At 44.7% G+C, this 17,350-nt stretch overlaps 2 protein-coding genes across 2 annotated transcripts in view; one reads left to right on the forward strand and one right to left on the reverse strand.

Annotated features, from left to right (window-relative positions):
* The first annotated feature begins 595 nt into the window (after nt 1-595).
* DIS3L (DIS3 like exosome 3'-5' exoribonuclease) lies at nt 596-14,542 on the forward strand. The gene is made up of 16 exons (XM_010148686.1): nt 596-741; nt 1,357-1,485; nt 2,132-2,267; nt 3,277-3,453; nt 4,336-4,414; nt 5,290-5,469; nt 6,257-6,426; nt 7,159-7,320; nt 8,365-8,612; nt 9,450-9,542; nt 10,020-10,553; nt 11,385-11,539; nt 11,630-11,808; nt 12,150-12,295; nt 13,983-14,157; nt 14,231-14,542. The coding sequence occupies exons 1-16, from the start codon at nt 698-700 to the stop codon at nt 14,540-14,542; spliced, it is 2,919 nt and encodes a 972-aa protein (XP_010146988.1). The 5' UTR covers nt 596-697.
* A 1,547-nt stretch (nt 14,543-16,089) lies between these two features.
* Nucleotides 16,090-17,350, reverse strand: part of TIPIN (TIMELESS interacting protein) — a 6,411-nt gene continuing 5,150 nt past the window's right edge. Inside the window, exons 6-7 of the mRNA XM_010148685.1 lie at nt 16,610-16,804; nt 16,090-16,247 (exon numbers count right to left, since the gene is read on the reverse strand). Coding sequence (XP_010146987.1) covers nt 16,090-16,247; nt 16,610-16,804 — 353 coding nt within the window. The remainder of the gene's footprint in view (nt 16,248-16,609; nt 16,805-17,350) is intronic.

A 17,350-nucleotide genomic window follows, 5' to 3' on the forward strand; every position in this document is an offset into this window, starting at 1 on the left:
TGATGGCGCATCCATCCTAAGGGATGGAGTCTGTTTAGAGAAAATTAGCAGTGACAGTTAATAGTGTAGATTCAAGAACATCATCTCTTTGCAGCAGCATTGCTTTTCTCCATGTGTCCCTTACCTGTATGCCTTTATGGAAGGATATGGAAAAAGAGCCTGCTGTAAATGGATAGTGTTAAATAGAGAGATCTGTGGAAGCTGTGTAATGGAAGTACCCATAATTCTACACCCTTGGAAAATTTCACGAAAAAAATTTCTGTGGCAGATGTATAGTCACTTTTTTTTCATATGGAAGTAGAGTAAAAGGGACTGTTACCTGCACATCCTTTTCATAATGGAAGTGGAACTTTTTCACTCATTTGGATAGAAATTGCACTACATTTTGGCATTAGTGATGCAAAAGAGTTCTGTCACAGACTGCACCACAGAATTGTACCATAATAGTCATAATTTTGTTTATCAGAAAAAGAGACATGTATACCTTAAGGATACACAAGCCTAATGTCCTGACATCTGAAAGCAATTCTAAGAAACCAGTATTGCAACTGAAAATTTAAACCTTTAAACTCTGAATTCTATTTTAGATGGCAAATTGTTACCGGACGATGTTACACATTATGTTGTCCCTGACTGCAAGGTTGTTCAGGATTACCTTGAGATTCTCGAGTTTCCGGAGCTGAAAGGCATTATTTTCATGCAAACAGCATGTCAAGCTGTGCAACATCAGAAAGGACGCAGGTACTTATCCTATAATAACTTATTTTTTACTTAGATTGCAGGAAAGATACTAACTTTTAACAGTGTATATTTAAGCACAGTAACCCAAGGTCAGCAAATACACTGTGCTTCATTTGGTCTTAGGTCTTTCAAGTGTCTTAATGTGATTTCCTTTGTGATCCATGGACATCAATGCCTGTCATAATTTTCACTTGATTGGAGCGATATTAAACCTGTATGATTATTAACTCTTCAGATGGCTTGTGACAGGAATTAAGGAGACATTGCAGTAACAATATGTTGAATGCCATTAGTTTACAGACATGTTTTTAGTTTGCTATATTAAAGACTAAACACTTGTCTTTGGGGAGCAATTAGTACCATTATAAGGTACTTAGGTTACCAGACATTAACCTGTGCGTTGCCATAATGTATGTTTAAACGTCAGAAGCATGCATAACGGAAATAAGAAAAGCTTGCTTACAGATTTTAATCGTCAATGGTGTAATTGAATGAAGGCATTTCTTTGTGTATGACAGCACTTCTTGAGTTTTTCTGCTGTATTTTTTCATCTGGAGTTAAAATAACATTACCAAAAGAAATCAGAAGCCTCTATTTATCTTTTTCATATTTCAGACAGTACAACAAGTTACGGAATCTAGTAAAGGATGCCCGTCGTGACTGTACTGTGTTTGCTAATGAGTTCCACCAGCATTCTTATGTGCCAAGAGAGAAGGGAGAGTCCATGGAGAAATGGCAGGCCAGGTTTGTTTTAACTGGTATAGTACTACGCTAGACAAGATCGGGACATTGTATTCAGGAATATTAACACGCATTGGATATGTAAGAGTTCATACTCTTGCTCTGCTTAGCTCTGGAACAGTTCACAAGAACTGAAAGTCTAGATTGTGCTTTTGTGATTAAGAAAGTGTCAACATTGTTTTCTTAGCAAAATAGACAAAAACGTACTTAATTAAATGCATTAATGCTTGAAAAAGGAGGATCATTTTGCTGTTATGCAGCCATTTTAAAGAATGCTTCAGCGTAACAAATAGGTCAAGCACACCTTACTGACTGTTAGACGTAGTGTTGCTAGCCTGCAGTCACCATAGCTTTGCAGTCCTGGCAGTTCCAACTGTCCTTTACAAACTTTCCCTCGGAGGAACAATACATTACGTTGCAACTAGGGCACAAGTGGATATTGGGAAGGAAACATTTCATTTTCCTCCGTTCTTCTGGTGCTTAGTATGGCACATAAAAATTTTTGCAGATATATGGTTTATGTAGCTTGGTGTATGTATCTGAAAAGTATGCATGTTAACCCCAAACCTCTCTTACACAATCCTGCAAATGTCTTGTGAGTAGCAAATGAGATATGCCAGATATCTTATTTCAAACTTTGCTTTTCTAGGAGTATTTACAATGCAGCAGTCTGGTATTACAATCACTGCTTGGGTCAGATGCCAGTTGTTATGGTAACAGAAGATGAAGATGCTATCAGGCAGTACGGAAATGAAACAGAAGGAGTGTTTGTGATTTCCTTTAAGGTAACTTGCCAGAAAAATTGAAGAAGGTTTACGTTATGCTGCATCAAAATGATGAAGCAAGTACATTAAAGCCCATTGTATAGTGCAAATCATTTCAGAGTTTACATTTAAGAAAACTATGATGCTAACTCATGTCTTCATTTATCAAAGGAAGCAAAGATGTCAGTTGTGGGAATGTCATAAAAAATGGTGCAGTGAGCAAACCAGAGAACTGAAAAGAAAACCAGCAGCTCTCAAGATAGAGGTCATCTTTCTTAAGAGCCCTTTTCATTGTTTTCCTTGTTTTTAAAGAATTTGGCTTTGATGCACAATGATCAGTTATGTCAGCCAGCTGTCTAAAGCTGTAGTGCAAGCAGTCCATAAGCAGCTGTAGCCTAAATATCCATCAGCATTATGCTGCCAGTTTACTTTAGCCTTGACTACAAAGGATACAGTGATGCATGAGAAGATAATTCATTCTTCCTTTAGTTGTTGATCTCTGATACCGCTTGTATTCAGCGGGATGTGTGGATGGGATGTTTATGTTTAGCTGCAAAAGGATGCTGAGTAAAACCAGGACCAAACAGATTTATCTTAAAGCTATATACAAATTATGATGCTTGTTTTTTTTAATTCCTACGAGGCAATAAAAAGTGCCCTATATGTAGAGTACAAAATCATATAAAAAGTGTAAAAATAGTAGTGGGTTGCCAGTTAGATTTTTCTGCTCTGGCACTTCACAAGAAGTATGTAGCCTGGATGTGGGGTATACTGGTAGTAAAAATTTGTGAGTCTGTACTCTAGGATGCTGTCTTAACAGCCATGCCTCCTTTGTTGTGTTTAGCAAATGAGTTGGATTGAATCTGGACAGATCTGGTGTGTTCAGAGCGGACACATCGTTACCGCTTGGAAGTGCCATTTGAGTGTAGCATATGAGACCGCTCTTGTCCTTTGTGGGCTTTCCAAACGCATTGTTAAAGGAACAGAGACCTCTAAATATGTTCGTGTTTGTTTACATATGTGCATACAGAATTACTTGGATAACTTTTGGCCTGACTTAAAGGCTGCCCATGAACTCTTTGACTCTATACTTCAAGCTCGGCGTGAACGGGAGAGTGAAAGCCAAGAAAACAATGGAAAAGAATATCCTGAGCACTTACCTGTGGAAATACTGGAGGCTGGAATCAAATCTGGAAGATACATACAGGTAATTCGCTTTACAGAGAGCATAGACAGAGCGATGCAGTCTTGTGCTTGGTTCCTTTAGTTGCCGGAATGAAACTGATATTGCTATAGTGGGAATAGGGAAGAAAAGCAAAAAAGCAAGAGTAAGAAGATAGAAGGGATTAGGAGTGTCAAAATATTTCCCCTACTTCATCTTGTGAACACATGGGGTTTTCTCTTTCGGAGAAGTCAAAATGAGAATTTGTTATTGAGGATATCTTAAATTTGCTGTGGATTTTTCTTCAGGTGATAGACCTGTAAATTGAGGAGCTGGGTGTGATATGAAGCAGCTGTATCTCATTCTTAAATATAAATAATGCTGTGCAAAGACAGCATTTCTTATATCGTTTGCACAGAGATCTCTCAGTCAGTGAAATTAATTTATAGTTTTATGGCTGTTCAGGGCCTTAATATGGATTGTTGGTGGACAAGTGTCCTCTTAAAAATAATTTAAAGAACTAGAGGTAGTAATTTGTTCCTTTGTTGACAGTTTTAGCAGTAAGGCAAGAACAGAATATGAACAGAAATCCTTAGGTTTTTATTCCCTGTAGGTGTAACTCCAGATTCCATATTAAGGCATGCAGCAAAAGTAACTGCCTGTGCTTTGATTAACAGCATCTTTGCCATCTTACAATTAAACTGTTCATTTAAAAGAACTTACCATTCTTTCCCAGAAGTGAGTACTTCAAGTTCTGCATTGTCAATTCTCCCCTATAGAAAGAAGTTATGTTCAAAATAACCTACATATCAGTAAAAACCTACTAATTTATCTAAAATAATGGTAAAGCAAAAAACTATACTTTAAAGTTGGCTGTTAGAGGTGTGACTATTTCATTCTGTTTATCAGCTTCTTGTTTTCTTTTAGGGTACACTAAATGTCAATAAGCACAGAGCACAACTTGAAGCTTTTGTGCGACTTCAGGGATTTGGCAGCAAAGAAACAGGTAAAAAGATGCCGAGGGGATTTGCTCAATGCCTTTTTGACGCTATCTGTGCTTTTTACACGAAGCCGTGTGGCCATACGTACGTAGCTGTTCAGTTATTGAACGGTGAAAGCTAAGACACCGCACTGCTTGCGTGATTTTCCTGGGCCAGAAAGGAGGCTGAAGACTAACCTACTCACGGGATTCCCTAGACCTTTTCTGAAGCGGAATACTGATGCAAATTGTTACCCCTGTGCTTTGCTCTAACTTCAGATGACCACTCGTTTGACTGAAACAAGTGTTGGCATAGATGTTGGCAGGATTAGAAACCTGGTCGTTGTGAACTTAATAGGGAAAATGCCTTTTGAATCAGGTTGGAACACAGTACTTTATTTCTGGTATGAGTTGGTAATAAATGCCATTGAAGGAAGAGCCCGTTATCCTTGCACAGATACATTGTCCCAGCTTTCACTAATAAGTACTTCCAAATGTTCCTGTGACAGACCCTGCAGTCAAAACGGTGTTCAGCGTGCTAATTCCTTTTTTAACACGTGTTTTGTTGTGGACCCTGCCCAGAATCCCATGGCCGTGGTTTCCACCATTTAACTGGTTTGTGTGCTTTTAAAGCTGCTGCCTAAGAACAGTGAGCTCATCCTAGCCTATGCTGCTTTTTATCCAAGAGTTCACTTACAGAATTGCTTAATATCTCATTTTAAATAGTAAAAAATGAGAAGAAGGTTTTAATTTTCTTGTAGTACTAATTACTTGCCAATAGTCCTTCTTGGAAGAAATCATATTGCAAATGTACTTTTCTTTTCTTTCAGCAGAACACTGCCAAAAGTGGAGGGGTTTGAATTTTTTAGCAGCTTATCGTGCCTATTTATTTTTAAATTTAGACCTTCAAAGTGACATCCTTATTTATGGGGCCAGAGCTCGAAATCGTGCGATCCATGGGGATGTGGTAGCTGTTGAGTTGCTGCCTTTGCATGAATGGAAAGGAAGGACGGTTGCCCTTTGTGAGAACGAGATGGAGGATAAAGCACCTGCAGACACCACTGGTGACCCTATGCCCACAGGTGAAGTAGGCAGCCTGATGCAATGTTTTGTTAACATCGCTGACTCGCTTGGTCCAGGCTGTGTTGTACTCTTCATTCTATAGTCCTTTCCCTCGTTTTCTGTGATTGTCACGTGTTTTGCACCCTGGTAAATTTGAAGGCCTTATCCCAAATTAAGCATTCTGGTATATCCCAGCGAGAAGGCCACTAGATTCTCTTCATGTGAAGCATTCCTCTTTTTTTTTCCTCCTAAATTTAATTTTCAGAAGTAGATGAATTACTGTAATTAGCTTCCTAAAATACTGAGTTTGGAATCTTTGCTACCCAAACGCATGCTGTCACTCTTCACAGCTCTGCAAGAGACAAACTGCCATTCTGACACAGATCAGTTGACCAGAGTGTGCACTCAGGTCCTTCACTATCACTGGTGATTACACAGAAAGATAACAGCATCGTTTTAATTCCTTGATAACAAATAAAGTTCAAGATGAAACACATTCTTCTCTGCACAAATCTAAACCGTAGTGTTGGGAGTCTCTCTGAATAATTTTTGCTCTGTATCAGTTGAAATCTATACAGTGGTCTCCACATTAATAAAAGCTCATTAAAATCTGTCTGTGCCAACACTAATTTGTAACAAACGTGTATTGTTGTCTGCATACCGTACATTGTTAGCAATTGTAATACGCATTTTGGGGCACGTTAGTTCATATTACAAAGCAATGAATCTTCTGTCCCTTCCGTGTACTTGCTTTCATGTCCCTGTTCAGCTCCTTAATGTACACCCAAAAATGTCCTTTATTAAAAGGTAAAGTGGTTGGAATAATTCAGAAGAACTGGCGGGATTATGTGGTCACTTTCCCCCCTAAAGAAGAGAGCCAGTCCCAGGGCAGAAATGCTCAGAAGATCCTTGTTACACCCTGGGACTACCGAATTCCCAAAATCCGGATCAGTACCCAGCAAGCTGAAATATTACAGGTAATCTGACAGAAATGATTCTCTATCCTGTGTTCCTACAAAACTGTGTGGGTTTTATATGCTCTAAAGATGGGTCAAGCTAATAATATTGTGTCTGTGAGAGTAGTTCAATTTCTGCCTTGAAGGAACGTGTTCAATTCCTGTCAAAACTGTGTCACCTGCACATAATGATGCTTACTTGAGCTCTGAATTTGCACCCCAGGACAGCTACCCTGAGCATTTACATACCTGGTAGATTAAAGTCATAGCAGGGGTATAAATTGTAATAGCCCCTGCGGCTTTGTTGGATCTATGACTATATGTAACTCCCAGGAAAGTAGGAAGGAGAGCTTTTCACCAAATCACGAATTGTGGTTAGCCTGCCGTTGCTGTAGAAAGAAGCAGCATGCCTTTGTTCATTACCAGCTGCTTTTGCCTTGTAGTGTTAAGTACTTCTTCACAGCCGAGAAGTAAATGCCAATTGTGTCTTTTCTCGTACAAGAGTATTTGTGTACATCTTGGTTTTGCTTTTATAAAGTTTTTATACTTTAAGATACAGGCCCCAAGTGGGTCGTTGATCAGGAAATAAATGCAATTCTCAGTATTTGGATGTTTCTCATTGTAGGTTTCCTTTCTATAAAGTTTGTAGAGTTGCCAGTCTCTTTGGATAGCGCTGTTTGCCCCTGAAGGAGTGTTTGTATCGATCGCTTGTCAGCAGCATATTGCTGTTCTAACAGAATTGTCTTGCTGCAGGACTATAGAGTTGTTGTGCGTATTGATTCTTGGGAATCAACTTCTCTGTATCCAAATGGACACTTTGTGAGAGTTCTAGGAAGAATTGGAGATCTCGAGGGGGAAATTGCAGCTATTCTGGTGGAGAACAGCATCTGTGTTGCCCCTTTCTCAGAAATCCAGGTTAGTGTTTGTGATTAGATGCATTCTTTTCTGTTGATTTCCAAGGTCTTGTTTCTCAAAGAGGGGGACCCTCTTACAGCTGAATGTCTTAGTTGCCAACAGGTTTCTGAAAGCTGAGAACTGAGGAGGCTCCGGGGAGACCTTATTGCAACCTTCCAGTACCTGGAGGGGGCTACAAGGGAGCTGGGGGGGACTTTTTACAAGGGCCTGTAGTGACAGGACCAGGGGTAACGGGTTTAAATTGAAAACAGGGAGGCTTAGATTGGACATCAGGAAGAAGTTCTTCCCGGAGAGGGTGGGGAGGCACTGGGACAGGTTGCCCAGAGAAGCTGTGGATGCCCCATCCCTGGAAGTGTCCAAGGCCAGGCTGGATGAGGCTTGGAGCAACCTGGTCTAGTGGAAGGTGTCCCTGCCCATGGCAGGGGGGTTGGAACTAGATGATCTTTAAGGTCCCTTCCAACCCAAACCATTCCGTGATTCTATGATAACTATTGGTTATTTTTCTAGAATGGTTCTACAGATACTAGAGATTATTAACTCAAGAGTGATTTTAAGACAGTAACATTTTCTCTGACAAACTCTTCATTCTAATCTGAGGTAGACTTTTAAGATATTACTGTCCTTAATACGTGTTTATGGGACTGATCCTAAAGGCAATCATTGAAATGATTGTCTTAATCCCTTCTGTCGTCAACTAGGAGAGGAACCAACTCTCATCGGGAGGTATCCTCCTTGTACGTACAATTAATTGAAAGAAAGAGAATATAAAAAATTAGCAGGCTGTGGTGATGTTTGCCAGAGCCGCAGTATCACCACAGTGGTGTCTGTTGTTAATAGCATGCGTAGTGTTCAACTCCGCTTCGTACTTTCTGTGAAGTAAGTAGGCTGACTTGGAAAATGCACGGAAAGAACAATTTGTCTAGGATAAAAAAGGACACAAAACAATTAGCAGAGTAGAAAAGGTAAAGTTAATTAAGTGTAATTTGTTGGCTTCTTTTTGTAGAAAAGATACATTGTATGTTCATCCGAAATGTTTTTGTACAGATGAGTGAAATGCCTGTGAGTTCTTCAAAGAATCCATGGAAGGTGAATCCAGAGGAGGAAAAAAAACGTCTCGACTTGAGAGAAACACACTTGATATTCAGCATTGACCCAAAAGGCTGCGAGGATGTGGATGACGCGCTCTCCGTTAGAACTCTGCCTAATGGGAATCTCGAGTTAGGTGTCCACATTGCAGACGTAACCCATTTTGTGGCAGCCAATTCTTACACTGATGTTGAGGCCAGAGCAAGGTACATTACTTCCTAAAATTGGAAAATTTGTGGAGCTTAGGAGTTTGTGATGCTACCCTAAGGAAACGCTGAGAAACACTGGAAGGAAGGAAACATTCTTTCTTCTTCTTTCCTCTGTGTCATGGAAAGAGCTTATTAAAACTACATATAACTAGTGGTGTTCTGCTCTTATGTGGAGGAAATAGGCCTGCTGGGCAAGAAACCGCTTTCTAACCTGCTGCTTCACCCTTTTACGACGAAATTGCTCTGTGCCACACAGTTACGGTGCGGGTTTATCTTTCACTTCAGTGTCTGCTTTAACATGTGATTTGAAGTACTTACACACCACTTGTTTGCATTCCAAGGGAGATGAGTCCTCACACAGAACATAGAACACCCACAGAATGAAATAAAGTCTTACGTGAGTTTAATTCCAGGGGTATTTGGCAGGTTTATGCTTTAATATTTAATCTTGTAGTTTAATATGCCAAATATTTTTGGCCTGCCTTTTCTATTGTGGCCAGTTGTAAACTTAAACTGCTGAATCACTTTATGAAACGTTCTCTTTGTAGCAGCAAAGAGACATAAACTGTGTAGCCAGCAGAGATGTTTGGTGTAGCTGTTACATGACCTCCTCTTAGATCTGAAGATACCCAGAAAGGCAAGATCAGGCTTGTACCATACAAATAGTTATTTGAATAATTTGATATCGGTATTGCACATGTGGGTTCTGTAAGAACAACCTTTTAAAATCAGGCTGTGTCTTGTTCTGCTGACGCTCGCCTAGACCGCAGACTGCGTGGGAGATGCACACCCGAGTCCTGGCGAGAAGCACAGTGAATGTCTTTTATTCCGCAGGGCGACAACTTACTATTTAGCGGATCGTCGTTACGACATGCTGCCCTCCGTCTTGAGTGCTGACGTGTGCTCTCTTCTGAGTGGAGTGGATAGGTAAGGTTTTGTGTAGCAACTGCTTACGCACTCGCTCTTGGAATTATTTGCTACTGTGTGTAAACAAAGTAGTAGGGAGTCAGAGAAAGCTGAAATACACTATTATGCAATGACTGTCTCGTCATTGTGTACGTTCATTGTGGATACATCTGACTAGTAAAAATGAGTAAAAGTAGCTATTGCAGTGTAGCTGTGCTTCAAAACAGATGTGGCCTTGTATCTTAGGGATGCGCTGTCTCAACAGGCAGACTGAAAATGCTTCTGACACACTTGGTCCTCATTTATTAAGTTGTCCCTGAGGCTGAAGGGCAGGGGCCTTAATCAGTGCCATTGCTGAGCACTGGTTTGTTTCATGAAGAAAAAGCTGTTTCCAGTAAAACATCAGAATGAAACCTGTAAATTTGTAACAGTTGGATGCTTGAAGGGATGATTTAAGTCAAGCAGAACTATTTACAGAATTGTGATCTGATCTTTAAGGTATGCTGTAAGCGTCTTGTGGGAACTGGAAAAAGAGTCCTATGAAGTCCTGAGTGTCTGCTACAACAAAACCATCATTCGGTCTGCGTACAAGCTGGTTTATGAAGCAGCACAGGGATTATTAGATGGAGACACAAGTGTCGTTGGCGATATCCTGGAACTGAAAGACGTGGATGAAAGAACTAGACAGCAGAAGGTGGCTGAACTGCGCCAGGCAATATCAAAACTCACCGATATAGCACGGCACGTCAGAGCAAAGCGGGACAGCTGCGGTGCTCTGGAGCTAGAAGGGGTGGAAGTCCGAGTGCAACTGGATGATAAAAACAATATCCACGATCTCATCCCCAAGCAGCCGCTGGAGGTGCACGAGACCGTAGCGGAATGTATGATTCTTGCCAACCACTGGGTGGCAAAAGCCATCGCAGCGGGTTTTCCTCATCAAGCTTTGTTGCGTCAGCACCCTCCGCCACGACAGGAATTTTTTACTGAGCTTCGCGAGTGTGCCAGTGCCAAAGGTTTCTCAATAGACACACGGTATCTTTTATTACCTATCGTTAGCATTTTAATTGAAGTTAAGCGATTAGCTGTTTGGCTGTTCTATTGTCACAGCGCGTTTCAGTCCTCGGGATCAGTTAATGGATGCTGTGTAGCAATTCTGAGATACAAAATTGACCTTAACCTTTGTGAGCAGGAGATGGGGTTCTGAGCGAGAGGCTGCTGGCTGTGTCAGAAGGGGCAGTTTCTGAATAATTTTAGACACATTCAAAAAGAATTTGGCCAGTCACTGTGTAGTGGTTAAGCTCTGTAATGGCCTTGTTTGCACCATATTTCCTGTAACAGTAGCGTGAGAGAGTACTTGTGTAAATCAAGTTAATTCTGTGCATCACAGTCGTTTTAAATGACTCAAAACGATTCAAATTACTTGGTCAGGATGCCGCGAGAAGGCTGGGACCGTCACCATGTGGGGAGGCATCATTTCTAGGTATCACAGTGCGTGAAGGGCATCAGCAGTGTCCCCTTCCGCTTGGATGTGATCTTGTCCCACTTGTGCTCTGCTGCAGAGAACAGGTTTTGGACCGGCGCACCATCCGTGTTGCACAGCATAGAATGGGGCTTGGCTCCAGTCCTCCTTGGTTGCCCAGGTTGCAGAAGACAGGCGTGTTGGTGAAAACTGGCTTTGTTCCTACACATTTTCCTAGAGCAGAGCTGTTACTAAATGGTGCTGAAGGTTTAACAGCATTTTGCTTGACATTCCTATTTTTCTATTAATAACTTAATTTTTGTGGGCTTTTGTATGCTATTTTTAACGCTAAGTTAGGATGATCAGGGATCGCATAATTTTATTCATAATTAACACTTTGACAGGTCTAACAAAGCATTGGCCGAGTCTCTGGATAAAGCACACGACCCATCGGATCCCATTGTAAACAAACTGCTGCGTTCTATGGCCACTCACGCGATGTCCAACGCACTGTACTTCTCAACGGGCTCTTGTCCCCAGGACGAGTTTCAGCATTATGGTATCTTCTCACTCCTCTGCCTCTTGTTAGTCTGGGCTCAGGGGCAGGAGGCAGTCGCCTGTTTTACACAACGTCCTGTTTTCTTCGTAGGACTCGCCCTAGAGCAGTACACTCACTTCACTTCTCCCATCAGAAGATACGCCGATGTCGTTGTCCACAGGCTCTTGACGGCAGCAACTCTGAACGGAGCTGAAGGAGATGTTAAGGACTGTGTGTTCAGTAACAAGGATCTTCAGGAACTGTGCAGGCACATCAATAACAGAAACCGGGTAAGATGGTCATGGTGCCCGTCTCCGTGTGTTTGGATGCTGCCCAGCGGAATGGGATGCTGGTCCTGAGTGTGGCTACTACAGCAGCAGAGTAATGCTCAGTTTTATTTATAATGCTTTGGGGTTTTTTTACTTAAATACCAGTTTTCTTGAGTGGCAGTAAAAGTGACCTCGTAATCCACCTGTGCTACACGCAGGATTTCTGTTTAGATGGAACTTTTCTAGGGGATGGGTAAGGGAGCAAGGAATGGGGAAAAGGATCTCTGGAAATCCAGCCAAACAAGCTCATTGAGATATTTCTTTAGTTGGTTTTCTCTCCTTATCTGGGGGTGTGTTTGCAGGCAGCCCAGCGTGCCCAGAAACAGTCTACTGAGCTCTTCCAGTGCATGTACTTCAAGGACACAGCCCCCGGGGCAGAGGAGCGCTGCATAGCAGACGGTGTTATTTACTCCATTCGAACCAACGGCGTGCTCGTTTTTGTACCAAGGTGAGCTGATGGAGCTCGGACTGAGCTTAGCACTGAGGCCGAAGTGCTACTAGGACAGTGCAAGGACACCTCTGTCCCTTGGGAAGGGGGGTGTTTACAGCAGGGGCTGGTGCTGGCCCTTGACTCTGAGGAAATGCTAAGACCGTACTGCACCGTGGTATTTATTTCAAAACACTAAAAGGACGTTTTTTGCCCAAGCTGCTGCTAGGGCAGAACAAAGACTAGAGTTATTCCCTCCTTTTTTTAAAAACAATAGGAAGTGATGAGAGCCATGCATTCCTAGGGCTCTCTTCCTTCGCTAGCCTGTAGTTTGTGCAGGCTGGGAGCGCCTTTTGCACAGCTACTCTTCACAGGCCGCAGGGAAGCGTGGGAGTTTACGCCAGTGTTCACGTGGTGTTTACGCCAGTCAGGCTCCTGGAGGCTGGGTCGACTCACAGGCACTTAGGATTTATGCTGGCAGAAAGCAACTCGTTGCAGGAAGCTGGCATTACAGTTTACTTTCTGAGCTTTTAAATCTGTAGTTTGAAGTTTGAAGAAGCCGCGTTCTGCCTATGTTACAAACCGCCTGGTGAATGCGGCAAGGCAGCACTAGGCACCGCGGAACGGGGGAGCGCCGCCTTCTGTAAGGCTCGGCCAGCTCTTCAGGCTGGGCACCGAGAACTACCTTTCCTTTCCCTTACTGGCTCCGGACACTCTGGAGGAGTCAATGACCTTCATGTCGGTGCATTACTGGTAGCAGCACTGCCTGCCTGGCTAGCTAGCGGAACACAGGCCTAAGAACTCTCCTTTAAAAAAAAGAAACTGCTGAAAAACATTCTGTGGGGATGTTAGATAAAACGAACCATTACACAAATATCCTGGGCTTCCATGAATACAGCCAGGGGCTGCTTGATCCTGGCCACAGACCTGAGCTTGGATAGAAACCAGCTCGGTGTAGGCCGGGCATCTCCAGCGTTCCAGATGGCTGGGGTGCGCAGCTGAGGAGCCACGAGCGGCTTCCTTCCAGAGACCCCAGCGCAAGTGCGCTGCTGGTCCTTACGTCACAAGGGGGGGCCTGCAAGGAAGCTGGGGGGGACTTTTTACAAGGGCCTGTAGTGACAGGACAAGGGGTAACGGGTTTAAATTGAAAGTGGGGAGGTTTAGATTAGATATCAGGAAGAAGTGCTTCACGTAGAGGGGGGGGAGGCACTGGGACAGGTTGCCCAGAGAAGCTGTGGATGCCCCATCCCTGGGAGTGTCCAAGGCCAGGCTGGATGAGGCTTGGAGCACCCTGGGCTATGGAAGGTGTCCCTGCCCATGGCAGGGGGTGGGGCTGGGGGGGTTTTAAGGTCCCTTCCAACCCCAAACCCTTCTGTTACTCTAACTGGGTTTTAATGAGAACTCTTTCCTCACCGAGCTGTCTGGAATAACCTGTAATGCAGCTCTTCTCCCATCATCCTGCCTTTCCAGGCTCCACCCAACACGCCAGATAACGCCTCACTGCTCTCAACACGCGTCAGTCACTGCTCTCAGATGCTCTCGGGCGTCCTTTGACAACCCGCACCAGCGCCCTGAAGCAGGGCCATCAGGCTGCGGCGCCTGCCCCTTCAGGGTGCTTTTATGTAACCTAGCGAGCCGCCTGTGGGTTTCCGAACTGAGCTGCTGGGGGTGGAAACGGTTAGAACAGCTTCTGTCTGCTCCTCTGCAGGTACGGAATCAAAGGCGCTGCGTACATGAAGACCAAGGAAGGCTTAGTCATCTCTTGTCAGGGTGACAGGAGCTGCGAGTGGAAGCCTGGATCGCTTCACCGCTTTCAGAGTAAAATTACTTCCACCACAACTACTGGAGAATCGGTTACACTGAGCCTTTTCGATCACATTACAGTGAGTATTTCTTCTGAAGGAAGTAAGAGGGAAATCGTGCCTCGGAAATAAGTCTTTTTATGTTGCTTTTAAGGTGAAAATACTTGTGCAGACTTCCCGCTGCCATGCCGACACGATCAAGCTTGAAATTGTCAGGAACGTGCCGTACCAGGCTCCAGCCACCGAGCTGTCCCCGGAGGGTTTTCACAGGGTCAAGTCTGACCTGGTGAAAGAGGTCAGCCAGTCCGCAGAGGCAGCCCAGCGCGCCCAGGAGGCAGCACGAGCCGAAGTCCCTGAGGAAGACTATCGGGAGTACTGCCAGACCAAGGGAGCGAGCTTGTACCAGCTGCTGGAGGAGATCAGGGATTTGGCACTGTTGGATGTTTCAGCTGACATTGCAACTTGAACTGCAGCTACCAGCAGCTGCTGGGTGATGTTCTCCTGTTCACTTGGTCCCATTCAGCTCTGGGGCTGGTTTTTAAAGTGGTCTGTGTACTCCCAAGTCCTTTTACTAAGAAACCCTGTGTCTATTTTAAATAAGAATTATTTTTATCAGATTATGAATATGTGAGTTTCTAAAAGATTTTATACATGATAAATCTCATCTTCCAGACTAAAGCTGGTGTCATGAATTCTTTTAACTGTCATGCAGAGTGTTATTTTCCTTTGTTGTCTATAAAGCCCTGAAAACTCAAGTACTTTCATAGAATCAGGGAATGGTTTGGGTTGGAAGGGACCTTAAAGCCCCCCCAGCCCCCCCCCCTGCCATGGGCAGGGACACCTTCCATAGCCCAGGGTGCTCCAAGCCACATCCAGCCTGGCCTTGGGCACTCCCAGGGATGGGGCATCCACAGCTTCTCTGGGCAACCTGTCCCAGTGCTCCCCACCCTCTGCGGGAAGAATTCCTTCCTGATGGCCCATCTCAATCTCCCTCTTTCTGTTTAAACCCGTCACCCCTTGTCCTGTCACTCCCTGCCCTTGGAAAAAGTCCCCCCAGCTTTCCTGTAGCCCCTCCCCAGGCACAGGAAGAGGCTCTCAGGTCACACCGGAGCCTTCTCCAGGCTCCCTTCCACGCTGGTTTAGGGAGTTCAACACGTAGTTACAAGGATATAGTCAACTCCTTCACACTAACTTACCCTACAGAATTCTGTTATTGAAACCCGGCAGCACAATGTCTGCCTCAAAATACCACCCCTTGACAGGGCCTCGTTTCATCTGCTCCTCGTGCTGCTCTTTCCTAGTTCAGTTTCTAGACACTTGGTTTCTGCTGCAAACAGCCAACCCGGGGCTATGGCAGAGGGCACGGTGGTGATTGTTTGTTCCACGAAAGGGGAAACTAAGAGGAGAGTGAAACAGCCTCCAACCACAATCAGCCAGAGGAAGGTAACGGAGCTGGTCCAAGCCCTGAGGGGACGTACTGGTCTGAAGAGATGCCCGACAAGCACAGGGGAAGGTTGGAGGGTTTGTAATAAGGGGTTTGGCTTCTGAAACGTAACAGCTTCCATTTTATTAAAAGATAACACCACAGGTACTGGGCAGGCAAGTTAAAAAACCCAGGACAGCCAGTCAGACACAGCACTACCCACCACCATACAGGCCCCCTGTGAAAACCCCACCACAACTGGAACTGGAACCTCACCTCTCAACAGCCCCGTTCACTCAAGTTGAGCGTCAACTGTAAACAATTGAAAGAACTCGTTAACATCGCCTGAGTAACAGGGAGAAGGTGAAAAAGGCATCTGAAACGTAGATGAAAAGCTTTGTTCTGGTCCCCAATGTACGGAGATGCCTGTCTGCAGCTTCAAGAGGAGTGTTCTGTCCACTCAGCAGATGTCGCGGTGAAGACTTCCCTGAAACTTCTGGAGTTGGAGCACAAAGAGCGACACTCAGTGCAAAAACAGTACTTCAAACACTGGGTTGTTTGGTCAAGAGTCATCCCAAGCGTGGGAAGGGTTACTGCTTTCCGCTGGCACATTCCAATGCTACAGCTCCGTCTTCAGCTTCTGTAACAGCAGCCACGGTTGTGGTAACTTGAGTGTCTTCGACGAGGTCTGCGGGGTCCTGAGCAACTGGGGTAGGAAACTCCTCTTCTGAGTAACCAGTGGAGAGCTCTGCTGAAAAAACAAACCAAACCAAAACTGGTTTCCTACTATCAGGAACACAGCCGCTGCGCGTTCCATCTGCGGCTCCGTCCCCCCGAACGCAGCCTGCAGGAAAGCCAATCCAGAGGTGACCAAAATGAGTTTGATGTCACCAAAGAGAAAGCTATCACAACTTGGCATGAGGAGGGAGAGGAGTTCCGACTTGGCTCTGGAGGAGTCCAAGTACAAGAACAGGCCTACATCCAGGCTGCACACTCAGCAGCTTGGTGGCAAGGCAGTCACCACTCCCTACAGCCTGGTGCAGCAGCCCAGGTGTGCAGGCTCCCCCCGCCACCGCCCTCACCATTAACCCTTCAGTTGGAGCTGATTACCCTTGTGTTGCGACTGGCTGTTGCTCTGCATCTTGGCTTGCCTACGCTCCAAGGCCAGCTGCCTGTTCTTCCTGATCCGCTGCTGCTGCTCTTCCGTGAGCATTGTACCAGACGGAGAACCGAGTTCTGTGTTTCTGGAGCAGGGATGAACATCTTCAGTGGCTGTATCCAGGCCGTTGCTTTCCCCTCCACCACCTGGTGAAACACGAGGGGATGGGAGGGGAGGAGGGGCAGAAATCAGCACTTTCAACCAGGGAGAACAACTGCTCAGTGTCTGTCAAGAGAACATCTGAAAGGCGTTTCTGTGTTCTACATTTTCCAGTCGCACTGACAGATGAAGATCATGCCGTGATTTAGTTCCAATGGGCCATTTTCTGCCTGGGTCCACATCCCTGATGAAGTATAAACCAGAGGCTCATCAGCAGTCCCAGACACAGCAACAGCAGGCGCCTGAGCTGAGGCAGAGGTCTCAGCAACCATCAGCTGTGCTTGGAGGCGAGACAGGCGTCAGGCAAACTTTACTGAAGGGCCAGGTAATTCCCACCCCCCAACCATCCCCTGGGGAGTGGCAGGACCAGTCAAAGGCATCGGGCGGGGGTTCGAACACAGGCACTGGAGAGTCAGGTTTTAATTCAGTGCTACTATTGCCAAGTATTTACTCCTTGGCCAACATGAAAACATGGGAAAGGGAGGCAGATCAACTCTGTCAGAGAAACGTCACCCCCCAGCAGAAGCGGAGCA

Source organism: Eurypyga helias, unplaced genomic scaffold (genome assembly GCF_000690775.1).
Source record: "Eurypyga helias isolate BGI_N326 unplaced genomic scaffold, ASM69077v1 scaffold35643, whole genome shotgun sequence".
Classification (NCBI taxonomy): domain Eukaryota; kingdom Metazoa; phylum Chordata; class Aves; order Eurypygiformes; family Eurypygidae; genus Eurypyga; species Eurypyga helias.

Bases quoted from the DNA above. Each gene is read 5' to 3' on its own strand.
- DIS3L (XM_010148686.1), top strand. From the start codon at position 698: ATGCAAACAGCATGTCAAGCTGTGCAACATCAGAAAGGACGCAG. The intron at 742-1,356 runs GTACTTATCCTA...TTCATATTTCAG, and splicing joins CAACATCAGAAAGGACGCAG to ACAGTACAACAAGTTACGGA. The intron at 8,613-9,449 runs GTACATTACTTC...TTTATTCCGCAG, and splicing joins GATGTTGAGGCCAGAGCAAG to GGCGACAACTTACTATTTAG.